The following is a 22166-nucleotide window of genomic DNA, read 5'->3' on the forward strand; positions in this document are numbered from 1 at the left end:
CTGGGTAGTCAATTGGTTGACCTGGACACTGGATCGGACTTGCTTCCGAACGCTTGGTCTGACCGAGACCACGCCGACTCGCATGAACTGAGACTCATCAATCTCGCCCTCGAAGCAACAAATCAGATGGGTGCGGAACATGGCGCTGCCAATAGGGCGTAGAACGGTTCCGAGTGCAGATGAAGTATCGAATATTGCCTCAGTATCTGTCCCGACAATTCTCGTAGACGGTGTACGAGAGGCTGAAGTGATCCAATATACCCCCATTCAAGGGAAGTGACCGGAAGGACAGTGACTGGACGCATCACAAGCCCGAACAAGCCCTGAAGATACGCCGGTTTTGGCCGAATTCTCGTGTGTACATACCAAGCTCATGTGTGATGGGAGAAACCGGGCCTCGAGGGACGAAAGTGGAGCATTATACTTTATGCTTCCCCAGATTTTATGACAAGACAGAAAGAGCTCAAGTGGGAGACGTGAACCATACTACTCGGTACTTCGACCGGACCAAGGGCTGCGGAAGGGAATTGCGGGTAAATTCGGGAGTTCATAGGGCTGGGGAAGGGTCCCCGGGGCCAGTTACTCTTAGTGATGAAGAATAGGAAATTGAGTCATATCAGATTGGACAAGCACGAAAAGACATATTCTTTTACCCCGAAACACTGACCGATAGACCGCGCCTGAATTTCCCTAAGGGGACGATCTCCTCAGCGGTTAATTTCTCCTCACCGGGAGATTGATGTCCCCTCAGTTCTCCAATTTTTTTTTAGCTCAATTTTTCTTTTTGAATTCTGTGATGCGGCTATTAGTAGCTTTACCGAGAAAAGTCCGCTGAAGCTGAACAGTTACAAAATGGGATTCGTATAGGTCGAGCAAGGAGGTCTACGTTCTTATGAGCAGATATGATATAATTTGGCAGAAAATAGGAGAAGTAGACAGTACACGAGTTAAATACTGCCAGCACGTAATCAACAATGTATTGGCTACCCCCTTAGCCCGGGCACACCGATTCGCCCAAAACAGTCAAATCGAGCTTATCAAAGATTTTTTTTTTTTGCATTAAATTATTATACAGTCACACCCTTTGATCTTCTACAATCCATCTCACTTTTGGTGTGTCCATTCACAATGGCTGGCAGCACGCTGGCAATCCGTTCCAAGATGGCTTTCACACAGCTGTCGACGATGTCCCGTCGATCAATGTCGACCTCTCAGCTTGCCCTTCGTGCGAAGGCGCTGAGCCCCGTCTCCCAATCCGTGTCGCGCGTCGCTCGTCGCACCTACGCCGATGCTGCTCCCACTCCTTCACCTGCTCCTAAGCCCAAGAAGCGTTTCAGAGTCCTCCGTTGGGCCTGGCGTTTGACTTGGCTCTCCGCTATTGGTCTCACTGGTACCGTCGCATACAGCATCTTCGAACTCCGCTCTCCTCCGGATCAGTCTCCCCCGACCCATCCAAGAAGACCCTGGTCATCCTCGGTACGTTTTCAATTGCAGGTGTCCGAGCTTCAATTGAATTGCTAACGCGACTGTGCTTTAGGAACTGGCTGGGGCTCCGTCTCCCTGCTGAAGAAGCTTGACACTGAAAACTACAACGTCATCGTCGTCTCTCCCCGTAACTACTTCCTGTTCACTCCCCTGCTGCCCTCATGTACCACCGGTTTGATCGAGCACCGCTCGATCATGGAGCCTATCCGCAACATTCTGCGCCACAAGAAGGCCGGCGTGACTTTCTACGAAGCCGAGGCTACTAAGATCGACTACGAGAAGCGCGTTGTCTACATCAGTGACGATTCCGAAATCAAGGGTGATATCTCGCACACCGAGGTTCCCTTCGACATGCTTGTGATCGGTGTTGGTGCCGAGAACGCGACCTTTGGTGAGTTGTTTCTTCAGAACTTCGTCGGTCTGTGTACTAACTGAGACGAACAGGTATTCCCGGTGTTCGTGAGAACTCTTGCTTCCTGAAGGAGGTTGGTGACGCTCAGAACATTCGTAAGCGCATTATGGACTGTATCGAGACTGCTTGTTTCAAGGACCAGACCGAGGAGGAGGTCAAGCGTCTGCTGCACATGGTTGTGGTTGGCGGTGGCCCCACTGGTGTCGAGTTCGCCGGTGAATTGCAAGATTTCTTTAACGACGACCTGAAGAAGTGGATCCCCGAAATCAAGGACAACTTCCAGATCACTCTCGTCGAGGCTCTCCCCAATGTTCTGCCCATGTTCTCCAAGCAACTGATTGACTACACCGAGTCTACCTTCAAGGAGGAGGCTATCACTATTCGCGCCAAGACTATGGTGAAGGAGGTTACTGATAAGCACATCAGAGCCGAGGTCACCAAGCCCGACGGATCCAAGGCTATCGAAACTATCCCCTACGGTCTCCTCGTTTGGGCCACCGGTAACGCTGTCCGCAGCGTCGTCCGTGACCTCATGAACCAGCTCCCCGCCCAAGCCGAGTCCCGCCGTGGTCTCCTTGTTAATGAATACCTTGTTGTCAACGGTACCGAAAACGTTTGGGCCGTCGGTGACTGCGCCATTGCCAACTACGCCCCTACCGCCCAGGTTGCCGGCCAGGAAGGTGCATTCCTCGGTCGCCTCTTCAACACCATGGCCAAGAGCGAGGCTCTCGAGAAGGAACTCGAGAACCTCTCTGACGCCCAGTCCACCGCTAAGGGCGACGAAGCCCGCAACCAGATCCTTGACGAGATCCGTGAGCGCCAGAAGCAGCTCCGCCGCAACAAGCAGATCGGACCTTTCCAGTACTCCCACCAGGGTAGCTTGGCCTACATCGGTAAGGAGCGTGCTGTGGCCGATATCAGCTGGCTGAGCGGCAACATCGCCAGCGGTGGTACCATGACCTACCTCTTCTGGCGCAGCGCCTACCTGAGCATGTGCTTCAGCAGTAAGTTTCTATCAACTCCAACAATTCAATTTCCAAGCTAACATCTCCCAGCTCGCAACCGTGTTCTCGTCTGTGTTGACTGGGTCAAGGCCCGTCTTTTCGGCCGTGACGTCTCCCGCGAGTAAATCCGGGGTTGACCTGTAATATTGCAATATCTCTTCCCTTTCTCAGGCTATATGCCTCCCGATACATTCACACAATAATGTGTCCTGCCATGTCCCCCCCCCTTATGCCACCCACCATCTTTGTCCCTACATTTCTTTGCACTTGTAACTGTGATAGACATTTCCATTTTTTCTTTTTATGTTCATCTTCCACTGGTGCTTTGAATAGCAACTCAATGTAGAGGGGGAAACAACCATTCGCCTGATCTCTTTTTCTTTCGCTTTCGGTCTAATTTGGGGAGCCCAATACTCTGGAGATAGATAGATACAATAGTTCCAAGGCCATCATTCCAACGCTTTCGCCTCCATCTAGTTCCAAGGACTTTTCTGTGGTTTTCAAATTTGTAGCCGTGGTCGTTCTTGTCGGTAGCTTCTTGGTTCTTTTCATTCAATCCCCAGGGCTCATTGCTGGCTTTTGCCTTCCAAGGTTGAATTAATTAGGTGGCCTACTGATGATGTGCCGAAATTACAAACGTTCATGTATTCCACCAACAGCTTTGGAACAAACAAAAGATGGCGCTATGACTTCATTATATTGCGTGTTATATGAATATCAGACTCAACATTGAGCCAAAGACTTAGCAGAGAAGGAAGACGTAGTAAACCTTGGAAGCGAGGTCTGCAGAAACAGTACCGCACATGTATCAGAGTACGCCATAAAACATGATCGCCTGACCGAAAAGATGTCAAACGAAGGAACAAATTGTGAGGGATATAAAGGACGAGTGATAATAAGATGTAACGCCGCGCCTGCTGGAGTAAAATCATGATCGTCCACGTTAAACCGGTACCCATGCCAAAACCAAAACCGAGAACGCGCTGCGAATGGGGAATATTCAAATAGAAGTCATGTTAAAAAGAAAGGAGGAAAAAAAAGAACAAGCAGATGCTGACAATCTTGCAAACTGCAGTTGGGGTATCATAGTGATTGGAAGAATCTTTCCAAGACCAAGCGCCCACTATTGAGCGTTGGCAAGCCCGTCACGTGTAGGGAGTAGAACGTGAGAGTGAATGGGGCTCATAGCTTCCATACGGTGTCTGAAGATATTTCAGCAGACTCGGCGATTTCTCGCAGCCAAGCGCACTTCAGGACCTCTCCGATAGTCCAGCGCTTGACGGGATCCATTTCAAGACAGCCACGGATCAATTCAAGGGCGTCTTCGCGATCTTGTCGGAGGTGGCCGTCGACAGTGTCTCCGAACACAGCATTCTGATCCCAGGTACCGCTCAGTATATTCGCCTGGATGCGAGGTGCGAATGCGTCTTGGAACGGTCGCGAGCCGACGACGACGGTGTAGACAATCACACCAAATGCCCAGACGTCAACGGATGGGTGGATAAGTCCGTCTACAGACTGAAGGAGCTCAGGCGAGGCGTACTCAAGACTACCTGCAATACTGGTACTGGAGCCAGCTGGACCCATTTGTTGAGGTGGCGGACGGTCAGCTGCGTCCTCGTAGGGGTCAGGTGAGTCGCCGCCATTATCGATGGACATCCATTCAGCCATTCCAAAGTCACAAAGTACTAGGGTTGAAGAGACGGTGCCATCAGGGCCGGCGATGGGGTCAAGGAGACAATTTTCAAGCTTGATATCGCGATGAACTACTCGTGCGTCTTCGTGAAGGTAACGGATTGCACAGGCCAGTTGGTGTGCATATTTCTTGGCCAGTGTGGAATCAATACCAGAACGGTTTTGGCGAACCAGGTCAAAGAGCGTGCCACCAATAGCAAGTTTGGTGAAGCAGAACGTGGCATAATCTGTTTCGTACACGGCATCGAGCGTCAGTACATGCGGGTGGCTGAGGTACCGCCAGACTCGCACTTCGTGGTCGAACTCGGCTTGCACTTGATCGTTTTCTTGCTCGCTTCGCCCTGAAATTTGCTTCTTGACGATCTTGACGGCGAGGGTTTTCGTTTCACCGTGCTTTTCAGCCTTGTAAGCCTCCTTAACAGTACTGAAACCACCAAATCCGATTTGCTTTCCGAGAACATAGTCATCTCCGACCATTTGACCTTCATCGTCTGGCTGCGAGGCAGGCTCTTCACGACTGCCCCACATAGAGAGGAACATGCTGGCTGGAGATTTTCCACTGGACATGGTTGAGCGTCGGGAGCTGTGCCGGGTAGAGTTCCGAAGGCTGCTGCTGCGGTCGAGAGTTGAGCTGCGTTTGCTTCCAAAAGGAGTGGCGATAGCTCCAGACCAAGAGCTGCTGCGATCTTCGGGTGATGCAAAAGACTGTGTTGGCGATGGTACACAGAATGGCGACAGCATTGTGTTGTTGGATTCATCGGGCGGGGTTCGCGCTTCATCCGTAAGCGGCGATACAGTCGACTGCGAGGTGAGAGATGTCGGACGACCGATTTCTGAATTCATGGTTGAGCCGTCCTCGGGCCTGGTGAAGGTCTGATGTCGGGATGATCCGGTCGGGAATCCCCGATCTTGGGACCGCTTGGGGCTCCAACTAGGAGACTCATCTGGATGATGTGCGTGGTCGTCGTCTTGCGAGAGAGCGTTGCGGAGCCCAGAGCTGCGTGACTCGAATCTTTGTGGCGGTCGATTCTTCACATCTCCGACAGAAAGCGGCTCTTCCAGCGGGATCTGTTTGCCGGACTCCACGGAAACAGTTGGGTTGAAAGAAATCGATGGTCGACGAGACTGCAGATAGCTGTCAAGTGGCGACCCCTGAATCTCATCGGGCTTGTGCGAATAACTGGAGGTATCGTCGTCGGTGGCGATATGCTCGTCGGGGCGAGGGACGGCAATGGGAGGGGTCACCGAGTGTAGATCACTTAACAAACTGTGGTCTTCATCAGTATCGCGGCGACGCGCATGATCATGAGATTGATTGATATGTTCGCTCTCGATACCGTCGCCTGCTGATGTCGCTTTTCTTCCATCTTCATTTGCCCATCGCTGATTGCGCTGAAACGAGGTTTCAATCCTGAGGCCTGCCAATCCACTTGCCAATCCGGCCCTTTCGCTGTGCGCCATGCCCTATGGAGGATCACGAAGCAGGACTTGGTAGGAGTATGTGAGCCTGCTACAGGCTTGCAGTAGGGTCATATAACCCTCTGCTTTTCGGTTTTTCCGTTGTACTTTGCGGTGGTTTAGAGTCGAAGTAATTTGTGGGGTGATAACGTATAAAGTGGAGACAGAAAGACTGATAAAGTGATGTCAAGAGAGTCGTGAATGTAGAGAGTCGTAAAATCTGGATATGGGGTAGTGGAAAAAAAAGGGACAGGTTGAAACGCAGTGGGTACAAACAAAGATAGTTGGAGAGGAATCAAAAGTGATGTATTCGTAAAGTAGAGCCCCAGAAAAGAGTGACGAAGGACCCGGGGAGATCCGGGGAGGAACCCCGCCAAGACGAGAAGGAGTCGGAGGATCACATGACTGCGGTGAGCTGATGCGTGGCCCTGCCCTAATTTCCCGAATGGGGTCAAATTCACTACGGCCGAGACTAGTGATATGGTGCGCAGTAACAACAATGGTCCCCACAGTGATGTAGCTATAGATCGTTTTTTTCTCAGCCTCGTGCATATAATGCAATTGATATAGAATAGTCCATAGAATAAGCGCTGACCCAATGTACAAAGTACAACATGTACACGTTGTAGACCCGGACAATAAGAGCATTGACCAGGTACGTGCCGTCCACGAGTTCAGGGGTTAACTCCGTCCAGCGCCACGGTTTAGCCGCGCGCAAGGGGCGCTTGTTTGGGTGAATACCTCCTTTTGATTCTACTATCTCGAAAGGACATTCCTATTCAGACTCGGCGTCGTGCTTTTGGTAGACGCAAATACCGTTCTTTTCTTTCCATTTTCTCTTTCCTCTTGTCGCTCTGGCAGTCACTTCTTTCTTCTCGTGTGTTGGCTTGCTGGCACGAGGTGCAGACCAGCCCCCACTATTAACAAGGCACTGTCTCTCTTTAAGGTCAACCACCCCAGTTTTTGGCCCCGGCCGGTTTTGACAACACCCTGGGCTTGTGTTTTGCTAGGATTCAAGATCTAGGATCTTGCATGACCCGCGACTGGTGCATTGCTTTGGTCCGGCGCGTGTCCGTTGGCTAATTTCCCTGGACCGCTACTCCTTGCACCGGCCATTTGTTTCCTTTCCATTACTCCTAACAACACACTCATTTTACCAACGTCATGACGAGGCCTCAGATTATCCGAGCTGGTAAGTCACACCTCCCTCGTATCGCGACGCCAATTGGGGGCAACAGGCGAAAAGCTGACCGCCACGTTTCATAGACACCTTGGATCTCCAAGATCACGATGAGCCTTCCGCTAAAGACCACACCAAACAACCTGAACATCCACAGCCCCTTGGGAGCGGCCGGCCTGCTCCCCATCAGGAGCTCTCTATCCGCCACGCTGAACAGGATTTACAATCGGAGATAAAAGGCGGGCGAGACAAAAGTGAGAATCGCAATGGCAAGGACGCGGAGGGACACTCCGACGATGAAGACGAGGACGAGGATGACAACCAGTACGAGCATGAAGACGGAGATCTCGCAGACGGTGAAAGCGATGACATGATGGACGACGACATGATGGACAAACTCTCTAGCTCACCTTCCATTGATGACGGTACGTAAATTGTTTAACGGGGTGCTGTCCGGCTCTTTGCTGACCTCTAACAGAAGATATTGATTTTGAGTTTGTCTACGCGCTTCACAACTTCGTCGCTACCGTTGATGGACAAGCAAATGCCGCTAAGGGTGATACTATGGTTCTCCTTGACGACAGCAACAGTTACTGGTGGCTGGTTCGTGTTGTCAAGGATGGAAGTATTGGATACCTTCCTGCTGAACACATCGAAACGCCCACCGAGAGGCTCGCCAGATTGAACAAACACAGAAACGTGGATCTATCTGCGACGATGCTGGGCGACAATAACGAAAAGTCCAAGAATCCGTTGAAAAAGGCTATGCGTCGTCGGAATGCGAAGACTGTCAATTTTGGAGCCCCGACGTACATCGACGCCTCCGATGTCGACTACTCGTCGGACGAAGACTCCGAACATGGCGATTTCTTCGACGACGAGACTTTGGATGGTGAAGAAGAGGAGGGACAAGATCAAGCCGAGGATATCGTTGTGGAGCCTCTCAGGCCAAAGGGCCAGAAAGACAAGCCCACCGAATCCTTGGACAATCACGAATCGCATGAAAGACAAGATTCACAGCTTTCGGGGTCCGAAAGACGCCCGTCAAGTGAAGAATTCTTTGAAGCGGAAGGTAAGAACGGCGGCTTTCTGGGGCTTTTTCAGAGGTTGACTTCTCCCAAACAGAACCCACCGTCAGTAGATCCAGAAATGGCACTGTACGAAACACCGATTCATTCTTTAAGGACGACACTGCCGAGCCAAAGAAGATTTCTCTTACTCCAAATCTCTTGCGTGACGCACGTGATGAAAATGGCATGAGCACTTTGGCAGAATGGAAAGAGGTAAGCTCACTCACCTGTATTACCCAAGAGCATCATATTGATCATTTCTCAAAGCCTCGCGGAAGTCTCGACTCTCTTGAAAAGGGCACTAACCCACAAGAGAAACTGAAAGAGAAAGAGGAGAAGAAGCGAAAAGAGAAGAAATCGGGGATGCTCAGCGGGCTGTTCAAGCGTAAGAAGAACAAAGATGATGTCGACGAGCCAGAGAAGTCCACTGCAGACTCGGGATCCCGCACCTCGCCCCAGCCAAAGACCTCGATGGAGTCCATGTCGTCAAAGTCTATGTCGCCCGATCAGCAGCGATCCTCCAAGGAACAGCAACGCACCTCCAAGGAATCCCAACGCACTTCAAAGGAATCCCAACGTCCGTCAAAGGAAACCCAGCGTGCTGGAAAGCCCCAGAAGCACACAGTCAACAAGTTGATTAAGCAGCCTCCGGGCATCATGAAGGTTGACACAGATCTCGATCCAGATATGGCCGAATTCAACTCCAATGAAGCTTTGCAGCGGAATCCAGGCGAACAAAGCATTCGACAGGTTCCGCAACACGACGAGGAAGAAAGCGGCTACGAGGATTGTGACATTGTTTTGCAATCGCCCATTAGCCCAGCTAGTACTTCCAAGGACCCCTTCGCTACTCCCCTTGAATCCATGGACCCCTTGGCCTCGCCGGTCGACCGCCCATCTAGCAACTCTCAATGGAGAGGACCTAGCGAGTATGGCGAAACGCCGGCTGGCTCCATTACTTTGACATCTCCTCCTCAGAGGTTTGAACCTTACACGGGAGGGACCGGGTCTGAGTCTCCCGTCAACATCTCTCCAGTGGATGCCTACATTCCTGTTGGAGTTGAGGGCATCACAGACGCACCACACAGCACACGCTCTCTGTCACCTGAATCGGCGCCCTCATCACCCGAGAATGACACCCAGTACCAAAAGACCGTCACAACAACTCCTGGTTCGATCGACACGCTCTCTGTGGATACCCCAACCTGGAGCGACTCTAGCCTGCGGTCATACATGGATGAAGAAAACGACATTCGTGACTTGTTCATCATCGTCCATGATAAATCAAATGTCCCCCCGGCTGGTCCTGATCACCCTATCACCGGCCGTCTGTTCAAGGAAGAAAGTAAGAGACTCAAGGAAATGAACAACGAGCTCGATGAAATGCTCGTGAGATGGATGTCACAACGGTCTCGGAACTCTTCCTCGGCACGTAGCATGCAAAGCGCAGTATGATGCCGGGTATACCTCTTCTGAATGCTTCATGATGAAATTTGGGGTTGTTGTATTCCAACACAGGCCAGGAAGCTCTTGATTGTGCTGGGCGCATCATTGTCTGCCAGCCGTGGTTCATTCTTTTCATCTTTCATCTCTATTTACCCCCTCCTCATTTGTATTTGCGTTGACTTGTCACATTTTTGGTGCAAGCTTCCTGCATCTTCTTCTCCATCGCCTCAGCGATGTGAGTCTGAACGTCTTAACGGCCAGCCCTGTTTACATTTGTCGATCTTTGTTGTCTCCTTTTTTTTTCACCGGAATACCCCCGACACATTTTGATTTTATAGGATCATGACGTATCTCACAGTAGAATACCAGGATTTACCAGCATGACCAAAGTTCTCTTTCTACCCTAGGTGTATATATGCAGGGACTTAACCTTGGAAGTAATCGAAATCTGATTGAAGGGCAACCTCCAGGCTTGGAAGAGTATTCAAGGGTTCCTGCTGGAGATGAAGGGTCGTGCGGGCAGGTCAGCCACAGCCGTGGACTATAGATCCACATGTCAGCCGATCTCCCGAGGCCATTCATAACCCCCTTTGTACATTCAGTCTTACAAAGTGAATAAAAGCTCAAAATGTGGAGCATCTGAACATCAACAGTGGAGCTTGGAACAGTAAAGGTAGTCGCTTCAACTCCCCTCCACTCTTACCTGCCCTCAATTTGCCTCCGCGCCTTGAGCACCGCATTTCTTCTCGCAATAGTATGTCATCTGTGAATATCAGCAATGGTCAACTATCATTTTAAAATAACCTTACCTCATCACCTCCAGTATGCCACCCGGCAGAATTGCAAAAGTTTCCGTCCTAGATTCTGTAAGTTCAACTGTCTCTGTGAGCCTTTCAAAGCAAGGGAAACCTACAAAAGTACAATCGGGGCACTTATCCCATTGCTGGTCACCAGTATTGCGTCGGCTATACAAGTCGCAGGCGCACTTGGTCGCTTCTATCGCGATATCATACTCCTTATACCATGGCTGGGTGGGGCTGAAGCTGTTACCTCCAGGAGGTGGGGTTTCTCTCCTGTTGGTGACACAGACTGCAACGTTATGCAACTTGGCAAATGTCCTAAGGGCATGATGAAAGATGTCAGACGTTTTCCTTTTCTAGACACAAAGGAAGAAGAGAAGATACATACCCTCCAACAAGAAGCGACAGAATGGATACTGTTGTGAGTTGCATAATAAAACCTTTGAGTGTACAATCCGGAGAAGAAAATAACTAGAGTATGAAACTGAAAGACTTGGTTTCCATCAACGCAGATGGGTATGAAGAGCCAGGTATTTAACCAGCCGATACTTCTTGTCCGACACTCATGGATATGCATCTATCTCCTATGGTAATGAGCATGTGATTTACAAAGAACACTTGGCGTTAGAGTCCACTTTTTGACAATTTAGTCTCCATCGAATGTGACCTCAGTTTTCTCAATTCTAACCTTAATATATCAAGAGCTCTGGAACCGGTGCCAAGTGTAGATCTGGGAAAACCTCGGGAGAACTAGTAGCACAGGTATTTCCAAGATTTTTCTGCCACAACGTTATATGTGTGTATAGGGTTCAAAAATGAGGCAATTCGTCGCACTGCTTTCTCTTTTTGTCAATCACGTAAGCCCAAATGAGGTCAACATCTGACTTTTGCCAAGAGGATAATCATGACTATACTGTCTTCATGACCATTTAATTGGCCCAATTTAGACGGGCTTCATCTGTATCCGAACAATTGCCTTATTTGGCGATTGGGGCTTCGGTTCTGCAAGACGGATTGCAGAGGGTTGCACTGAGATATTTTCGAAAGTCTTGGGTTCAAGAATCGTGGATATGCATATCGTGCACGTAAACAGCAATCGGTCCTCATTGACCAGATCCACAACTCTCAATAGAGTGTTTACAGGTCTGATATCATGCAGTCCCACTGATCTATGGGGCCACGGATCTATGTGGTAGACTTGGTGATTGACGAATAATCCTTTATAATCCCTTCGATATTCCAAGGATGGAAAGCTTTTCTATAGCATCCATCACTTCATATCCCAATCCAACTTCTCAATCCCATTTCCTCTCCGTCAACAATGTTTCTTGCCAATATCGTTGTTTTTGCTGTAGCCACCGTGGCCAGGACGGCACCGGTAGTTGAGCAGGGTCTGAACTCCATCAGGTGGACTCCAGAGCATATCCTCCAGCCAGACGAAGTCATTCTCTTTGGCGAGGGCCGAAGTAGGTATCCATGGGAAAAGAACGGGATCTGGTATTCTAGAAAGAGGGCTAATTGATATTTTCTAGTGGAAATTGTCTCTCAAAGCGTCTACAATGATATGGTTGCCGCGGAAGGGTATCCCCTCACCGCGCCTGAAATTGAAGAAGCTTCTCTTAGCTCTGCCGACAACAGTAGCTCTGAGATCGCTGCCCGAGCTTCATGTGACATGACCATCGCAACAGTCATCGACAAGACAGAAACCTTCATCGACTGGGACGTCCAGATGTCGCCCGTAGTGGCCGGCGCTGGCTCCGGCTTGGAAGTCTCCGTTGACATGGGTTATTCTGTCAGCAACTCTGTTAGCGTAAGCGCCGGGCTCGATTCCACGTTGATCTCGAATGGACTGAGTGCATCGACGGGGGTTAGCTACACCCGCGAGTGGACGACGGACACCGCAATTTCTATCAAGGGAACCGTACCAGATGGTTACCACGGTGCTATGATTACCAAACCCTACAAAACCCGCCGCAGTGGCCGGGTTCTGAAGGGTTGTATTGGCTCGCAGACGCAGACCGGGACTTTCTCCGCTGATTCGTACCAAGAAGAGTCTCATAATGGCGTTGAGTGGGTTTCTGGTTCTATCACTCTGTGTATGAAGAAAGAGTTCCCTCTCACTCGCTGTACAGGGGGTGGAACGTTTATTTGAGGAGGCCGAGATGCGGTCTGGTTTATCGTTTTCTCTGAGGTGTGTGGATGGAAATGAGCACGGGGATTTTGTGTAAATTAGCTTTGGTGGACGAAGAAGAAGTGATTGATTCCTATCAACTGCTCTATGGACTACTGGATTCACCAGAAAACTACAAACATTGACCTGAGACAATTTCAAGGCTGTTGCTATCTCAACACAAGCTCATGGCAGAATTATACAAAACTTGTTCCTATCGAGTCCTGTGAGAGGTCCATTCAACGTATGTGACTAGAACTTAGGACTGAAGAAAAGTCTCATCCATCAATCAATAGATGAATGGAAACCGAGTCTGTTACAGTGTAGCTCATTGCGTAATGACTATGCAGACGCTTCGTTTCTAACCGAAGCAGGAACTCGGATCCCGAACGCCTGAAATGAGATCACCTAATGCTGAAACAAAGGCTGATGTGAAAAGAGCATGTAATCAGCCTATTCCTGTAGATCCTGCACATTCTGCAAACCCATAAACATGAGAAATGGCCAATTGATGCCGCAATTTGCCTCCATATTACGTCGGTTGGTGTGTACAATCTTTTTAAGAAGAAGGGGCTACTGGGTTCTCGGCACCACTAGACTAGATAGGGATACCAGTATGCAGTGGGGGTAAAGATGGGGTAAGGAGTTCCAATGAGCTTGCAAACTAAAACGGGGGCTATAACTTAAAATATTAAATTATGTACGGACAGAAGTTCCAAGGTTGAAGGACAAGTTCGCTGTGGGACTCGGCAAACCTAACGTAAAACCGTTCAACGGAATTAGCAATTCCTGGGAAAATTAAGAAGGGTGAGACAACTTCATCTAATCAGTGTGTTGATATTACTGACTAAAGAATATCCGCTAAACATATTGAGGTATATCGAATCCACATTCGGAACAAGCTCTAGGTTTGGGGCCCGGCACGCCAAATGGGATCTTTATTTTTCTTTTATAGCATATCCAACGGATGTCCCTGGCTTCCCTGTTGGGTTTAGCACCTAAGCCTGTCGGGACATCTTCGGATCTTCTGTGGAGAGGCGAAGATATACCAGGGCCCGCTTTAGGTATCTTTGAGATCAATCGAGAACGATGTAACGTTCCAAGAATCACAATAGCCAAAATCCGACTATTCTTTCTGATGGGCAAATCTGATGGGCAAATCAGACATGACCAAGATCGAATTGCTCAGGAAAATAGGAGATGCATGACTGTCACAGGCTCACAGCGTTGAAGATAGTTGTCGATCTTTATACTTTCTCTGACGACCGGATCTTTTAGCTGGCTATGATAAATAGGTTGCCATCCGCAGCTGTGAAGGTTAGTTCTTTATCTTTTCCACTCTTGTTATATCTCATACTGTACCATGTCATTGCTCAAGACCCTCATCGCAACTGTCGCCCTTCTGGGGTATGTCCAAGCTGCGGGCGTGTCAGGAACCCCCATTGGCTTCGCCTCGGGCACCACTGGTGGCGGTAGCGCTGCTGCTGCTGTTCCGCGTGATATCGCTGAGCTGACCAAATGGCTAAGCGATAGCACTCCCCGTACGATCCTTATTGATAAGGAGTTCGACTTCCGGAAGAGCGAGGGAGACTGCAAAGACTGCAAGTGCTGTATTCCTTCGTCCAACACCTGTGGTAGCGCCGGCCAAAATGCTATTCATGAGGATGACTCCAGCTGGTGCAGTGACTACCCGGCTACCAAGTGTACCTATGATAAGGCCGCACTTGAGGGCCTTTCTGTTGCATCTGACAAGTCTATCGTTGGAGTTGGCAAGGCTGGCGTCATCCGCGGCAAGGGATTGCACCTACGAGGTGGCGTGAACAACGTTATTATTCAAAATATCCACATCACCGACTTAAACCCTCACCTCATCTGGGGTGGTGATGCTATTGCTCTGGATGGCACCGACAAGGTCTGGATTGACCACGTCAAGGTCTCTCTTGTTGGTCGCCAGATGTTCGTGTCTCATTATGATGCTAGTCAGTGATACTGATATTATTCTACACCTATATTTACTTACACTTGAATAGATACCCATCTCACTATTTCGAACTCGGAATTTGACGGTCAGACTAGCACGTCTTCTTCTTGCGATGGTCGACACTACTGGACAATGTAAATTGCGCTGCTAACTTATCACATTACTACGAGATACGAACTAACCAAATTACAGCCTCGGATATGGCAAAGGCGACCAAGTGACATTCACTGGAAACTACATCCACCACACCTCCGGCCGCTCCCCCAAGCTCGAATATGACTCCTTCTGGCACGTTTACAACAACTACTGGCTAAGCAACACCGGCCACGCCTTTGATGTCCGCGAAGGCAGCAAAGTCCTTATCGAAGGCAATGTCTTCGAGGATGTCAAGACACCTCTCCAGGCGAGCAAGGAACCGGCCAAAGTCTTCTCCGCTAGTGACAATGACGCCTCTTATTGCAAGTCTAAGTTAGGCCGCGAATGCTCCGCTAACTCACTCACTAAGTCTGGTACTCTCTCTGCCATTGATGAGTCTGTACTAGAAGCCTACCCGAACGGCGAGAAGAATATTTCCGTTCTTAAGGCTAGCAGCGTTAAATCCTCAGTTCTTTCAAATGCTGGTGTTGGTAAGATATGAGTGTGGGGGTGAATTCAGTGAATTGTTCCCCAGTGGGCTCTGAGTTCGAATTTCTGACCGCGTGAACTAGAGGGTATACTCGGCCTTCTTCGTCAGGAGCCACTTTATTGGCTTGGAAATGTATGATAAGTGCAGAATAGAAAGTTGAAATATCAGGAAAATCATGTGATAACTTTGCTGAGCCGATCAGCAAACTACTAGATGTCTTTAATCTCGGCCGAAGAAGCACAGATAAATGTGTTGAGAATCAATGCTCATGGTTCGAGGTGTTTGTCTATTCGTGGTGTTTGTCAAGTTATAAACAAGTAAAGAGTCTCTGAAGCTCGAAATGTACTTACAAGCACCTACTGTAGTGGGGCTTATGCTCTCCCTATTGACTTGCTACTTGGGTGTTTTCTTTTTGATATTGATGATGTTGTTATGTCACCAGCTGCTACTTTGCTATGTATTTGTCTCTTCGCGGGCCCGTATGACTTGTGACCAAGTCATGTGGGTTAGCAGGAAGTAACGGGTAGTAGGCAGTTGATCCCTACTTCAGAGAATTATGCTATTCTGCCCCTCACTTCGAACTGGACTTCCCGATCTCTCCCATTGGTGCTCGTTTCCTGGCACCTCTTACTTTTGCGCGGCTAAATCGACCCATGCATCTCAGGGTGCACATGAACGTTGATCTTCACTCGGCGACCATGTATGATTAAAAGCGAAGAAGTCAAGTAGGTGATAGCAGAAGATATTTACGATGAGGCGGATCGCAAAGCAGCCCTGGAGTAGTTCTATTCTGACAAAACTAAAACAGACGGAGGAAAGAAGAAGAGAAGAGGGAGCGACCGAGAGAGAGTGTCAACTAGCCTGCCCTGTCATCAGACTCATCACCTGACCTGGTCACCACCCATCTCTCAACACTGCCCAGGTGGGTACATAAATTACCTCTGGAGTGTCCTTATGAGCGAGTGTTCTCATATATCCTTCGTGCCTACTCCCTACGCCATGGATAACGATCAGTCGCAGAACCCTGTGTATGGCTACCAGCAACAGCCACACATGTACCAGGAACCATATCAGGAGCCATACCAGCCCGGTCAGGACCCGTATCAGGTCTACGCCCCTCAGCAAAGTCAATACAACCTCGCGCCAGATCCATATGGGGCACCGCTGCAACGCAGCTACACGCCAGTCGGCCAACCAGACTACCAGGGCCCGATGACTCCGGCTGGATATCAGCCTCCACAGACCAAGACTCCCGAAAATGCAGACTACTAGTGAGTACCGAGCCACAGCGACGACAGGTCAGCACTGACTGACAACCCCAGCAACAACCACCCATATCACCCAGATCAACCACAGTGCGCATCATCATCAAGCCAACCACCCGCTGTCCATGTATCAGAGGCAGAAGATACTCAGCGCGGAATGGACGAAGGTTCAGATCGGGGTTTGGCAGGCTCGCTGGCCGGTGGGGCAGCGGGGTATTACCTCGGGCACAAGAAAGAGCACGGTCTACTGGGAGCAATCGGAGGCGCACTGCTGGGCAACTTCCTGGAAGATAAAGTGAAGGAGCGCAAGGACAGTGACGATGACTCTAGACATGAGCATGACCATGAAGGTCGTCACCGGCACCATCACCATCACCATCATAGTCACCGTAGTCATTCCAGGCACAGTGGGCACTCGCATGGCCATTCTCACAGCTCGCGACACAGCAGTCATTCTCACGGTAGTCATTCCAGACATCGTGGCGAAGATGAATATTAGGGATTAGTGATATGGAGTTTGCGGGGGTTTCGCTTGGGGAGTATGGTCATTTTTATGCAGCCCTCGTGCTCACTTTTTGATAAAGGGAGATACAAGCTATGAGTTATGCAGACGTTGTCATTACAGACTTTCAAGATTTTATTTGATTGAGAGAATATTATTAGCATTCCGGTGTTTCATATTCGATTTATGTTTGAAGCTGCTCTTGACGTTCCTGATATGAGGCTGGGTACACACTGTCGACGTCAATAGATCCACATGTGCTTCCAAGGGTTGTTCTGTAAATTTGAAATGAACCACGTCAAGGCCATGAGGAATGAAATATAAAGTATTTAAGTAAATGGAGGAAAAAACAAACCTCGAAATGTCTGAAGCGAAATTTTGGAAGCTAAGACCGCCCAGCTGTTGCACTAGGTAGCCCCCGTTGCCTTCCCAGGTGGGATTTGCTATACTATAAAGGACTTAAGACTATATTCAAAAAATCCATATGCATGATTCAAGATTTTCCTCAAGAGCTTCACAGATAGGAGTACTTACACATGTTTTGTTCCTCTAGAGCGGCAAGTAAAGGGAAGTATAGGTGTTCTTCAGGGCTTGGTCGATCAGGTTACGGAGCCGCGGGTGGTCTGTGCTCCCCGTGATTTCTTCTCCAGTCGCCGTCACCAACGCAACTTCAGACATCTCTCCTATCACTCCCATTATTCCCATATTTTTCATATCTTCTTATCATCTCCAAAATGTTTGCTCCAGGTATGCTTCACTTATACTCCGCACCCGCAGAATCAATACCCGACTAACAATCAAATTCAGGTCAAGAACAGATCTCCAAGGAAGAGATCAAGGTCAGCACGCTTTAGCTCCGGTGCCAAGGCATTTGTATCTAACATCACTTCCAGGCTGGTGAGATCGAGGCTAGCCAGACCGTCCAGATGGCCCTTGCCGGTGGTTTCCTCCTCTACCTCTGTAAGTTCAGCGCTCGGCGGTGGAATTCTTGGATCTTCCACCGCAGCACGCAGGCAAACCAAGCATGATTCAGTACCAGAAACTAACTGCGCTTTCAAATTCTAGCTCCCTTCGCTGTCGACTTCGTTCGCAAGTTCCTTTAAGCGGTTGACCCGCTTTCAATCCCTCCTTTCTTCCTGTGCGCAGCGAGGCGCTGGTTACGATTTCGCGATCTCGTGCAGGGTGCTTCGTCCTCCCACCGATTAGCACATCTTTTGATGCAATTTCGATACGATGGGGCATAGGCAATGAATGGAAAAACCCCGAACCCCATTCAAGCCCACATTTACATCTGGCTGAGAGTGGCGGCCTGGGATCTGTAACACTACTACACTGTATATGTTTTTGTCATTTGTGTCTTGGATATAGAGCAAATAATGAAATTGCTATATGCTGGACGAGAAGAACGTCAAATGGAAAAATTTAAAAAAAAAAGCCCATATTCGTGTAATCAATTGTATTCAAATATGCATTACATTCACCTGGCCCCAAGAACGCCGGTACCCCGATGACCGTGGACATCTAGTCCAGAAATGTAAAAAAAAAAAGATGTTCAGATAGCACAGCAAGAGCTACCGCACTATGCTTAGTGTCCAAAGGCCTTCTCTGTCTCCTCAAAGTCGCTTTTGATGGATTCCATTTCTTTCTGGAGATGCTGGATCTGAGAGTGGTAATCGTCTAGAATCTATGATCGATTGTTAGCGGGACCATTATGGGCTGGGTTGTTGAGTCGTAATGAACGTACCTTCTTTGCTGTCTTCAGGGTATTCTCGTCAATATCGTCTTCTGCCTGCGTCACGTTCACACCAGCGCGATCCAGCTCGACCTGAAGGCGCTTGGAGTGCTCGTGGATAGCCAACATACGAGCCCAAATTTCTTCGGCGCGACCGTTGAGAGACGGGTCAAACACATGGCGTTCTAGGTCAAACAACTTCTTCTTCAACTCCTCCTCTGCTTCATCCATAGCATAGCCTCGGTTGCGAAGGATCTGGGTTTTGGCGGCAAGAGCAAGGCACCGCTTGCTCAGGATGATGTGCTTCCGGCGACAATCGGCGATCTTGACAGAAATGTTGAGGTCGTGCTTCGAAAGAAGTCCCGTCAGGCAGTTGTTGATCTCATGCAGGCGAGACTGCATCATAGTGAGGAAATCCCGTTGTCGTTGAGCGCGCTTTCCAAGATCCCAGAAACCTTTGACAAGCACGGGGACATATCCTGGGCCCGGTCTCTTGCGCAGGGCTTCCTCCCATTTAGATTCATCATCCTCAGGACCAGGCTGGTAGAAAGGCGCGGCCTCCTCCCCGACATTGTTATACAGATAAGCTCGGAACGGTGAAGTCGAGCTCGGAGGGTCCCATTTATCCTTAATGATAGCGACTTGCATAGGAACAGTTCGGTGTACTAGAAGTGTCTCAGTCAGTAGGGTTCGACAAGAAATACATATGCAACATGGTATCTCACCTCCGGTTATCGCACGGCCGGGAGACCAAAGGCTAGAAGAAAGAGAGGGTTGTTGCTGCTGAGTTTGTGGTGTTGCCATGGTAGTCTGACCGAATTGCGATTGCTGTGGTTGCTGCGCTGGTTGCTGCGCCTGCTGTTGCGCCTGCTGCTGCTGACCTCCAAACAGCCCACCAGTAGGGGCAGTCGACGGTTGCTGTTGGGGTTGCTGTCCGAAAGCAGATGGTTTGTTCGCACCACCGAAAAGAGATGTAGATGGCTGTTGAGTGGCACCTGCGCCGAACGCTCCAGTGCCTGTCGATGCTTGGTTCTGCGTTCCGCCGAACAGAGACCCGCCGGTCGAGCCCGTAGCTGCCGGGGCACCAAATGGACTTGGTTTGTTTGCACCGCCGAACAACGAGGTGTTTGCCTGGGGTTGGCTGCCGCCAAAGAGTGTCGACATGTTAGGCGATCAATACGGGCAAGGTGATTTCGCGAAGAAAAAAAAAAGCACGAAGACCGAGCGCGTCAATCGCTTTCTGAGGGACTGGCGCAGTGATATCACGAGCACTGAATGGATTTGATGACAGGCTCAAATCGCATAGTCCAGTGATTAAGGGTGGTGGAAATCAAAGAGCCGAGGGGTTTTGGATGGAGCTCTGCTGCCGAGACAAGATGAGATCCAAAGCTCACTTTGTTTGGGTCACGTGATTGAATATACCCAGTATCAAGCTCCATCACCTATTTAAGGTGGAATCCATATTTTTTAGGTGTAATCAGGCCCTCAAAACATTTCAAACAATTTGTCTATCTTACTTTGTCTATCAATCCCACGGACAGTTGTCAAGTCTCAATATCAGTATGTAAAGCGCCGGGCCTCCAACGAAGATGACCTAAGCACATCCCATCGGCCAATCAGAGTCGAGCCAAAGAAACCGACCTTTCATTCCACCGCAGCCCGCAGCTCTCGATCTCCAAGTCCTGCCTCAATTGCACCTCTTACCCCTCGCAGTCGTTCCGACCAGCTACCGTCGCCATGTCTAACCGAGAAGCCCGGTATGCATACCATCTCCACCTATCGGTCTCTGTCCAGTTGGACGTGGAATACTGACATCCCTCCGCGCACAGCTTCAGTCAAACCGTCCTGGTGGACACCACCCCCATGCCCGACCACATCCCCAAGGTCGAGGAAATTGGTGCCACATCTGCGCCTCTGATGAGCGCGGCCTACTTTATTGGAGACCGCTGCAAGGCTTACAATGACGACTTCATGAAGTGCAAGGACGAGTCCAACGGCCGCGGAGAGTTCGACTGCTTGAAGGAAGGCCGGAAGGTCACGCGCTGTGCCGCTAGCGTGTATGTGCCCCCGGATATCAAGTTCGCTTTCCATTGAGCTGGAAACATTAACCCGTCGCAGCATCAAGGACATCAACACCCACTGTCTCGACCAGTTCAAGGCCCACTGGGAGTGCCTCGAGAACAACAACCACCAATTGTGGGAGTGCCGCAGGCCCGAAGTTGCGCTCAACAGCTGCGTCTTTGACAAATTGGTATGGTTTCTGCTTTCCAGGCCTCGAGATATGCGTTCACCCTGCATCAATCGCATTCGCCGTCACGTTGGGACGTATACTAACACACCTGTCTTCGCTCTTATAGGGATTGAAGAAGACCCTCCCTGGCGCCCCCGAAGGCCAGGTTCCTGTTCACCTGCGCCCGAAGCAAAAATACGCCCAGTACCCCGGTCCCCAGTGGTAAACACTCCCTTGGTTCACTTGTCCTCCTAGACTTCCCTTGATTACACCCTCACATTTCTCCCTCATAATCTGGGCTTTGTCTTTTTCCTATATCAATGTTTTATTTGGATGCTCGACCGACGAAACGGTCCATGTTTGTGTAAATATCTCCTGGCATCATGAATGGTTACATGATTTTCTGCAGCATTCAATGTTCCTTGTGTCCACGTGAGACTCGAGGAGTATTCTCTCTACTTTGCTGATATTTGCTTGCCCCTCCTTGTGGAACTTGAATAGTGCCGGTCATGGATTGGGGTTCATAGCACCGAAGCCTCGGGTTCTGTCCGCTTGAAGTCCTCGGTCACGATCGTAAAAGAAAAAACAAACGACAAGGGAGCCACGCTTGGCCGATGCTACCATCCACTTCCACAAGATGTGGTCTCACTGGTTTCTGAGCCAGGACGCTCGGAGTCAAGACCAGCGTCCACAGACTTAGTATCACTCTTGAGAGACAACGCAAGACGGTCAGCAGTCGTACTCACAGCTTGCCTTGATCTTATTGCTAAGCCTTGTGTAACTCTGCTTCTACCCATCCTATACGACGCACAACTGTTAGTGTCAGTAGATTTCATGCGTCTAGCCGTAGAATGACTTCAGGTCAGATTGAAGCCGACGAATCATCTATAAGAATGTGTTTTGTATTCAAACACAGACTAGGAGGTATATTGACAGTCACAATCAAGCTAACCAGTACTTCCTTGCCTGTTCGTCAAAGTTGTAGCCCTGGCTGGATATGGACCTTTCTCAATTGATCAGACTCGGTGCTCTCAGCGAGGCTGCGTGTACTCGCGGCTTAACCCCAGTCCCCTACACAATCTCGATCCAGCCTGGACTCACTTTTATGGCT

General features: G+C 49.6%; 9 protein-coding genes across 9 annotated transcripts; 7 read left to right on the forward strand and 2 right to left on the reverse strand.

Annotated features, from left to right (window-relative positions):
- Positions 1 to 1128: 1128 nt before the first annotated feature.
- On the forward strand, positions 1129 to 3026 carry N7506_006068 (uncharacterized protein; the record flags this gene model as incomplete). The annotated part of the gene is made up of 4 exons (XM_056955361.1): positions 1129 to 1480; positions 1538 to 1876; positions 1930 to 2901; positions 2953 to 3026. The coding sequence occupies 4 exons, from the start codon at positions 1129 to 1131 to the stop codon at positions 3024 to 3026; spliced, it is 1737 nt and encodes a 578-aa protein (XP_056809695.1).
- A 1057-nt stretch (positions 3027 to 4083) lies between these two features.
- Positions 4084 to 6057, reverse strand: N7506_006069 (Calcium/calmodulin-dependent/calcium-dependent protein kinase; the record flags this gene model as incomplete). Its single annotated transcript, XM_056955362.1, has 1 exon — positions 4084 to 6057. One exon carries the CDS (start codon positions 6055 to 6057, stop codon positions 4084 to 4086), a length of 1974 nt encoding a protein of 657 aa, XP_056809696.1.
- A 1161-nt stretch (positions 6058 to 7218) lies between these two features.
- N7506_006070 (SH3 domain-containing protein) lies at positions 7219 to 9759 on the forward strand (the record flags this gene model as incomplete). The annotated part of the gene is made up of 5 exons (XM_056955363.1): positions 7219 to 7246; positions 7321 to 7659; positions 7713 to 8306; positions 8360 to 8517; positions 8572 to 9759. The coding sequence occupies 5 exons, from the start codon at positions 7219 to 7221 to the stop codon at positions 9757 to 9759; spliced, it is 2307 nt and encodes a 768-aa protein (XP_056809697.1).
- A 2112-nt stretch (positions 9760 to 11871) lies between these two features.
- N7506_006071 (uncharacterized protein) lies at positions 11872 to 12702 on the forward strand (the record flags this gene model as incomplete). The annotated part of the gene is made up of 2 exons (XM_056955364.1): positions 11872 to 12016; positions 12083 to 12702. The coding sequence occupies 2 exons, from the start codon at positions 11872 to 11874 to the stop codon at positions 12700 to 12702; spliced, it is 765 nt and encodes a 254-aa protein (XP_056809698.1).
- Positions 12703 to 14083: 1381 nt separating this feature from the next.
- Positions 14084 to 15403, forward strand: N7506_006072 (polysaccharide lyase family 1 protein; the record flags this gene model as incomplete). Its single annotated transcript, XM_056955365.1, has 4 exons — positions 14084 to 14699; positions 14751 to 14835; positions 14894 to 15327; positions 15372 to 15403. The coding sequence occupies 4 exons, from the start codon at positions 14084 to 14086 to the stop codon at positions 15401 to 15403; spliced, it is 1167 nt and encodes a 388-aa protein (XP_056809699.1).
- Positions 15404 to 16325: 922 nt separating this feature from the next.
- N7506_006073 (uncharacterized protein) lies at positions 16326 to 17097 on the forward strand (the record flags this gene model as incomplete). Its single annotated transcript, XM_056955366.1, has 3 exons — positions 16326 to 16597; positions 16649 to 16905; positions 16976 to 17097. 3 exons carry the CDS (start codon positions 16326 to 16328, stop codon positions 17095 to 17097), a joined length of 651 nt encoding a protein of 216 aa, XP_056809700.1.
- Positions 17098 to 17827: 730 nt separating this feature from the next.
- Positions 17828 to 18196, forward strand: N7506_006074 (uncharacterized protein; the record flags this gene model as incomplete). The annotated part of the gene is made up of 4 exons (XM_056955367.1): positions 17828 to 17840; positions 17901 to 17932; positions 17987 to 18053; positions 18159 to 18196. The coding sequence occupies 4 exons, from the start codon at positions 17828 to 17830 to the stop codon at positions 18194 to 18196; spliced, it is 150 nt and encodes a 49-aa protein (XP_056809701.1).
- Positions 18197 to 18678: 482 nt separating this feature from the next.
- N7506_006075 (putative nucleoporin) lies at positions 18679 to 19989 on the reverse strand (the record flags this gene model as incomplete). Its single annotated transcript, XM_056955368.1, has 3 exons — positions 18679 to 18777; positions 18838 to 19490; positions 19551 to 19989. The coding sequence occupies 3 exons, from the start codon at positions 19987 to 19989 to the stop codon at positions 18679 to 18681; spliced, it is 1191 nt and encodes a 396-aa protein (XP_056809702.1).
- Positions 19990 to 20562: 573 nt separating this feature from the next.
- N7506_006076 (coiled-coil-helix-coiled-coil-helix domain-containing protein) lies at positions 20563 to 21281 on the forward strand (the record flags this gene model as incomplete). Its single annotated transcript, XM_056955369.1, has 4 exons — positions 20563 to 20582; positions 20655 to 20882; positions 20944 to 21076; positions 21183 to 21281. 4 exons carry the CDS (start codon positions 20563 to 20565, stop codon positions 21279 to 21281), a joined length of 480 nt encoding a protein of 159 aa, XP_056809703.1.
- Positions 21282 to 22166: the final 885 nt, after the last annotated feature.

This window comes from Penicillium brevicompactum (genome assembly GCF_028827555.1).
Source record: "Penicillium brevicompactum strain IBT 35665 chromosome Unknown utg000005l_segment0_segment0, whole genome shotgun sequence".
In the NCBI taxonomy this organism is placed as follows: Eukaryota; Fungi; Ascomycota; class Eurotiomycetes; order Eurotiales; family Aspergillaceae; genus Penicillium; species Penicillium brevicompactum.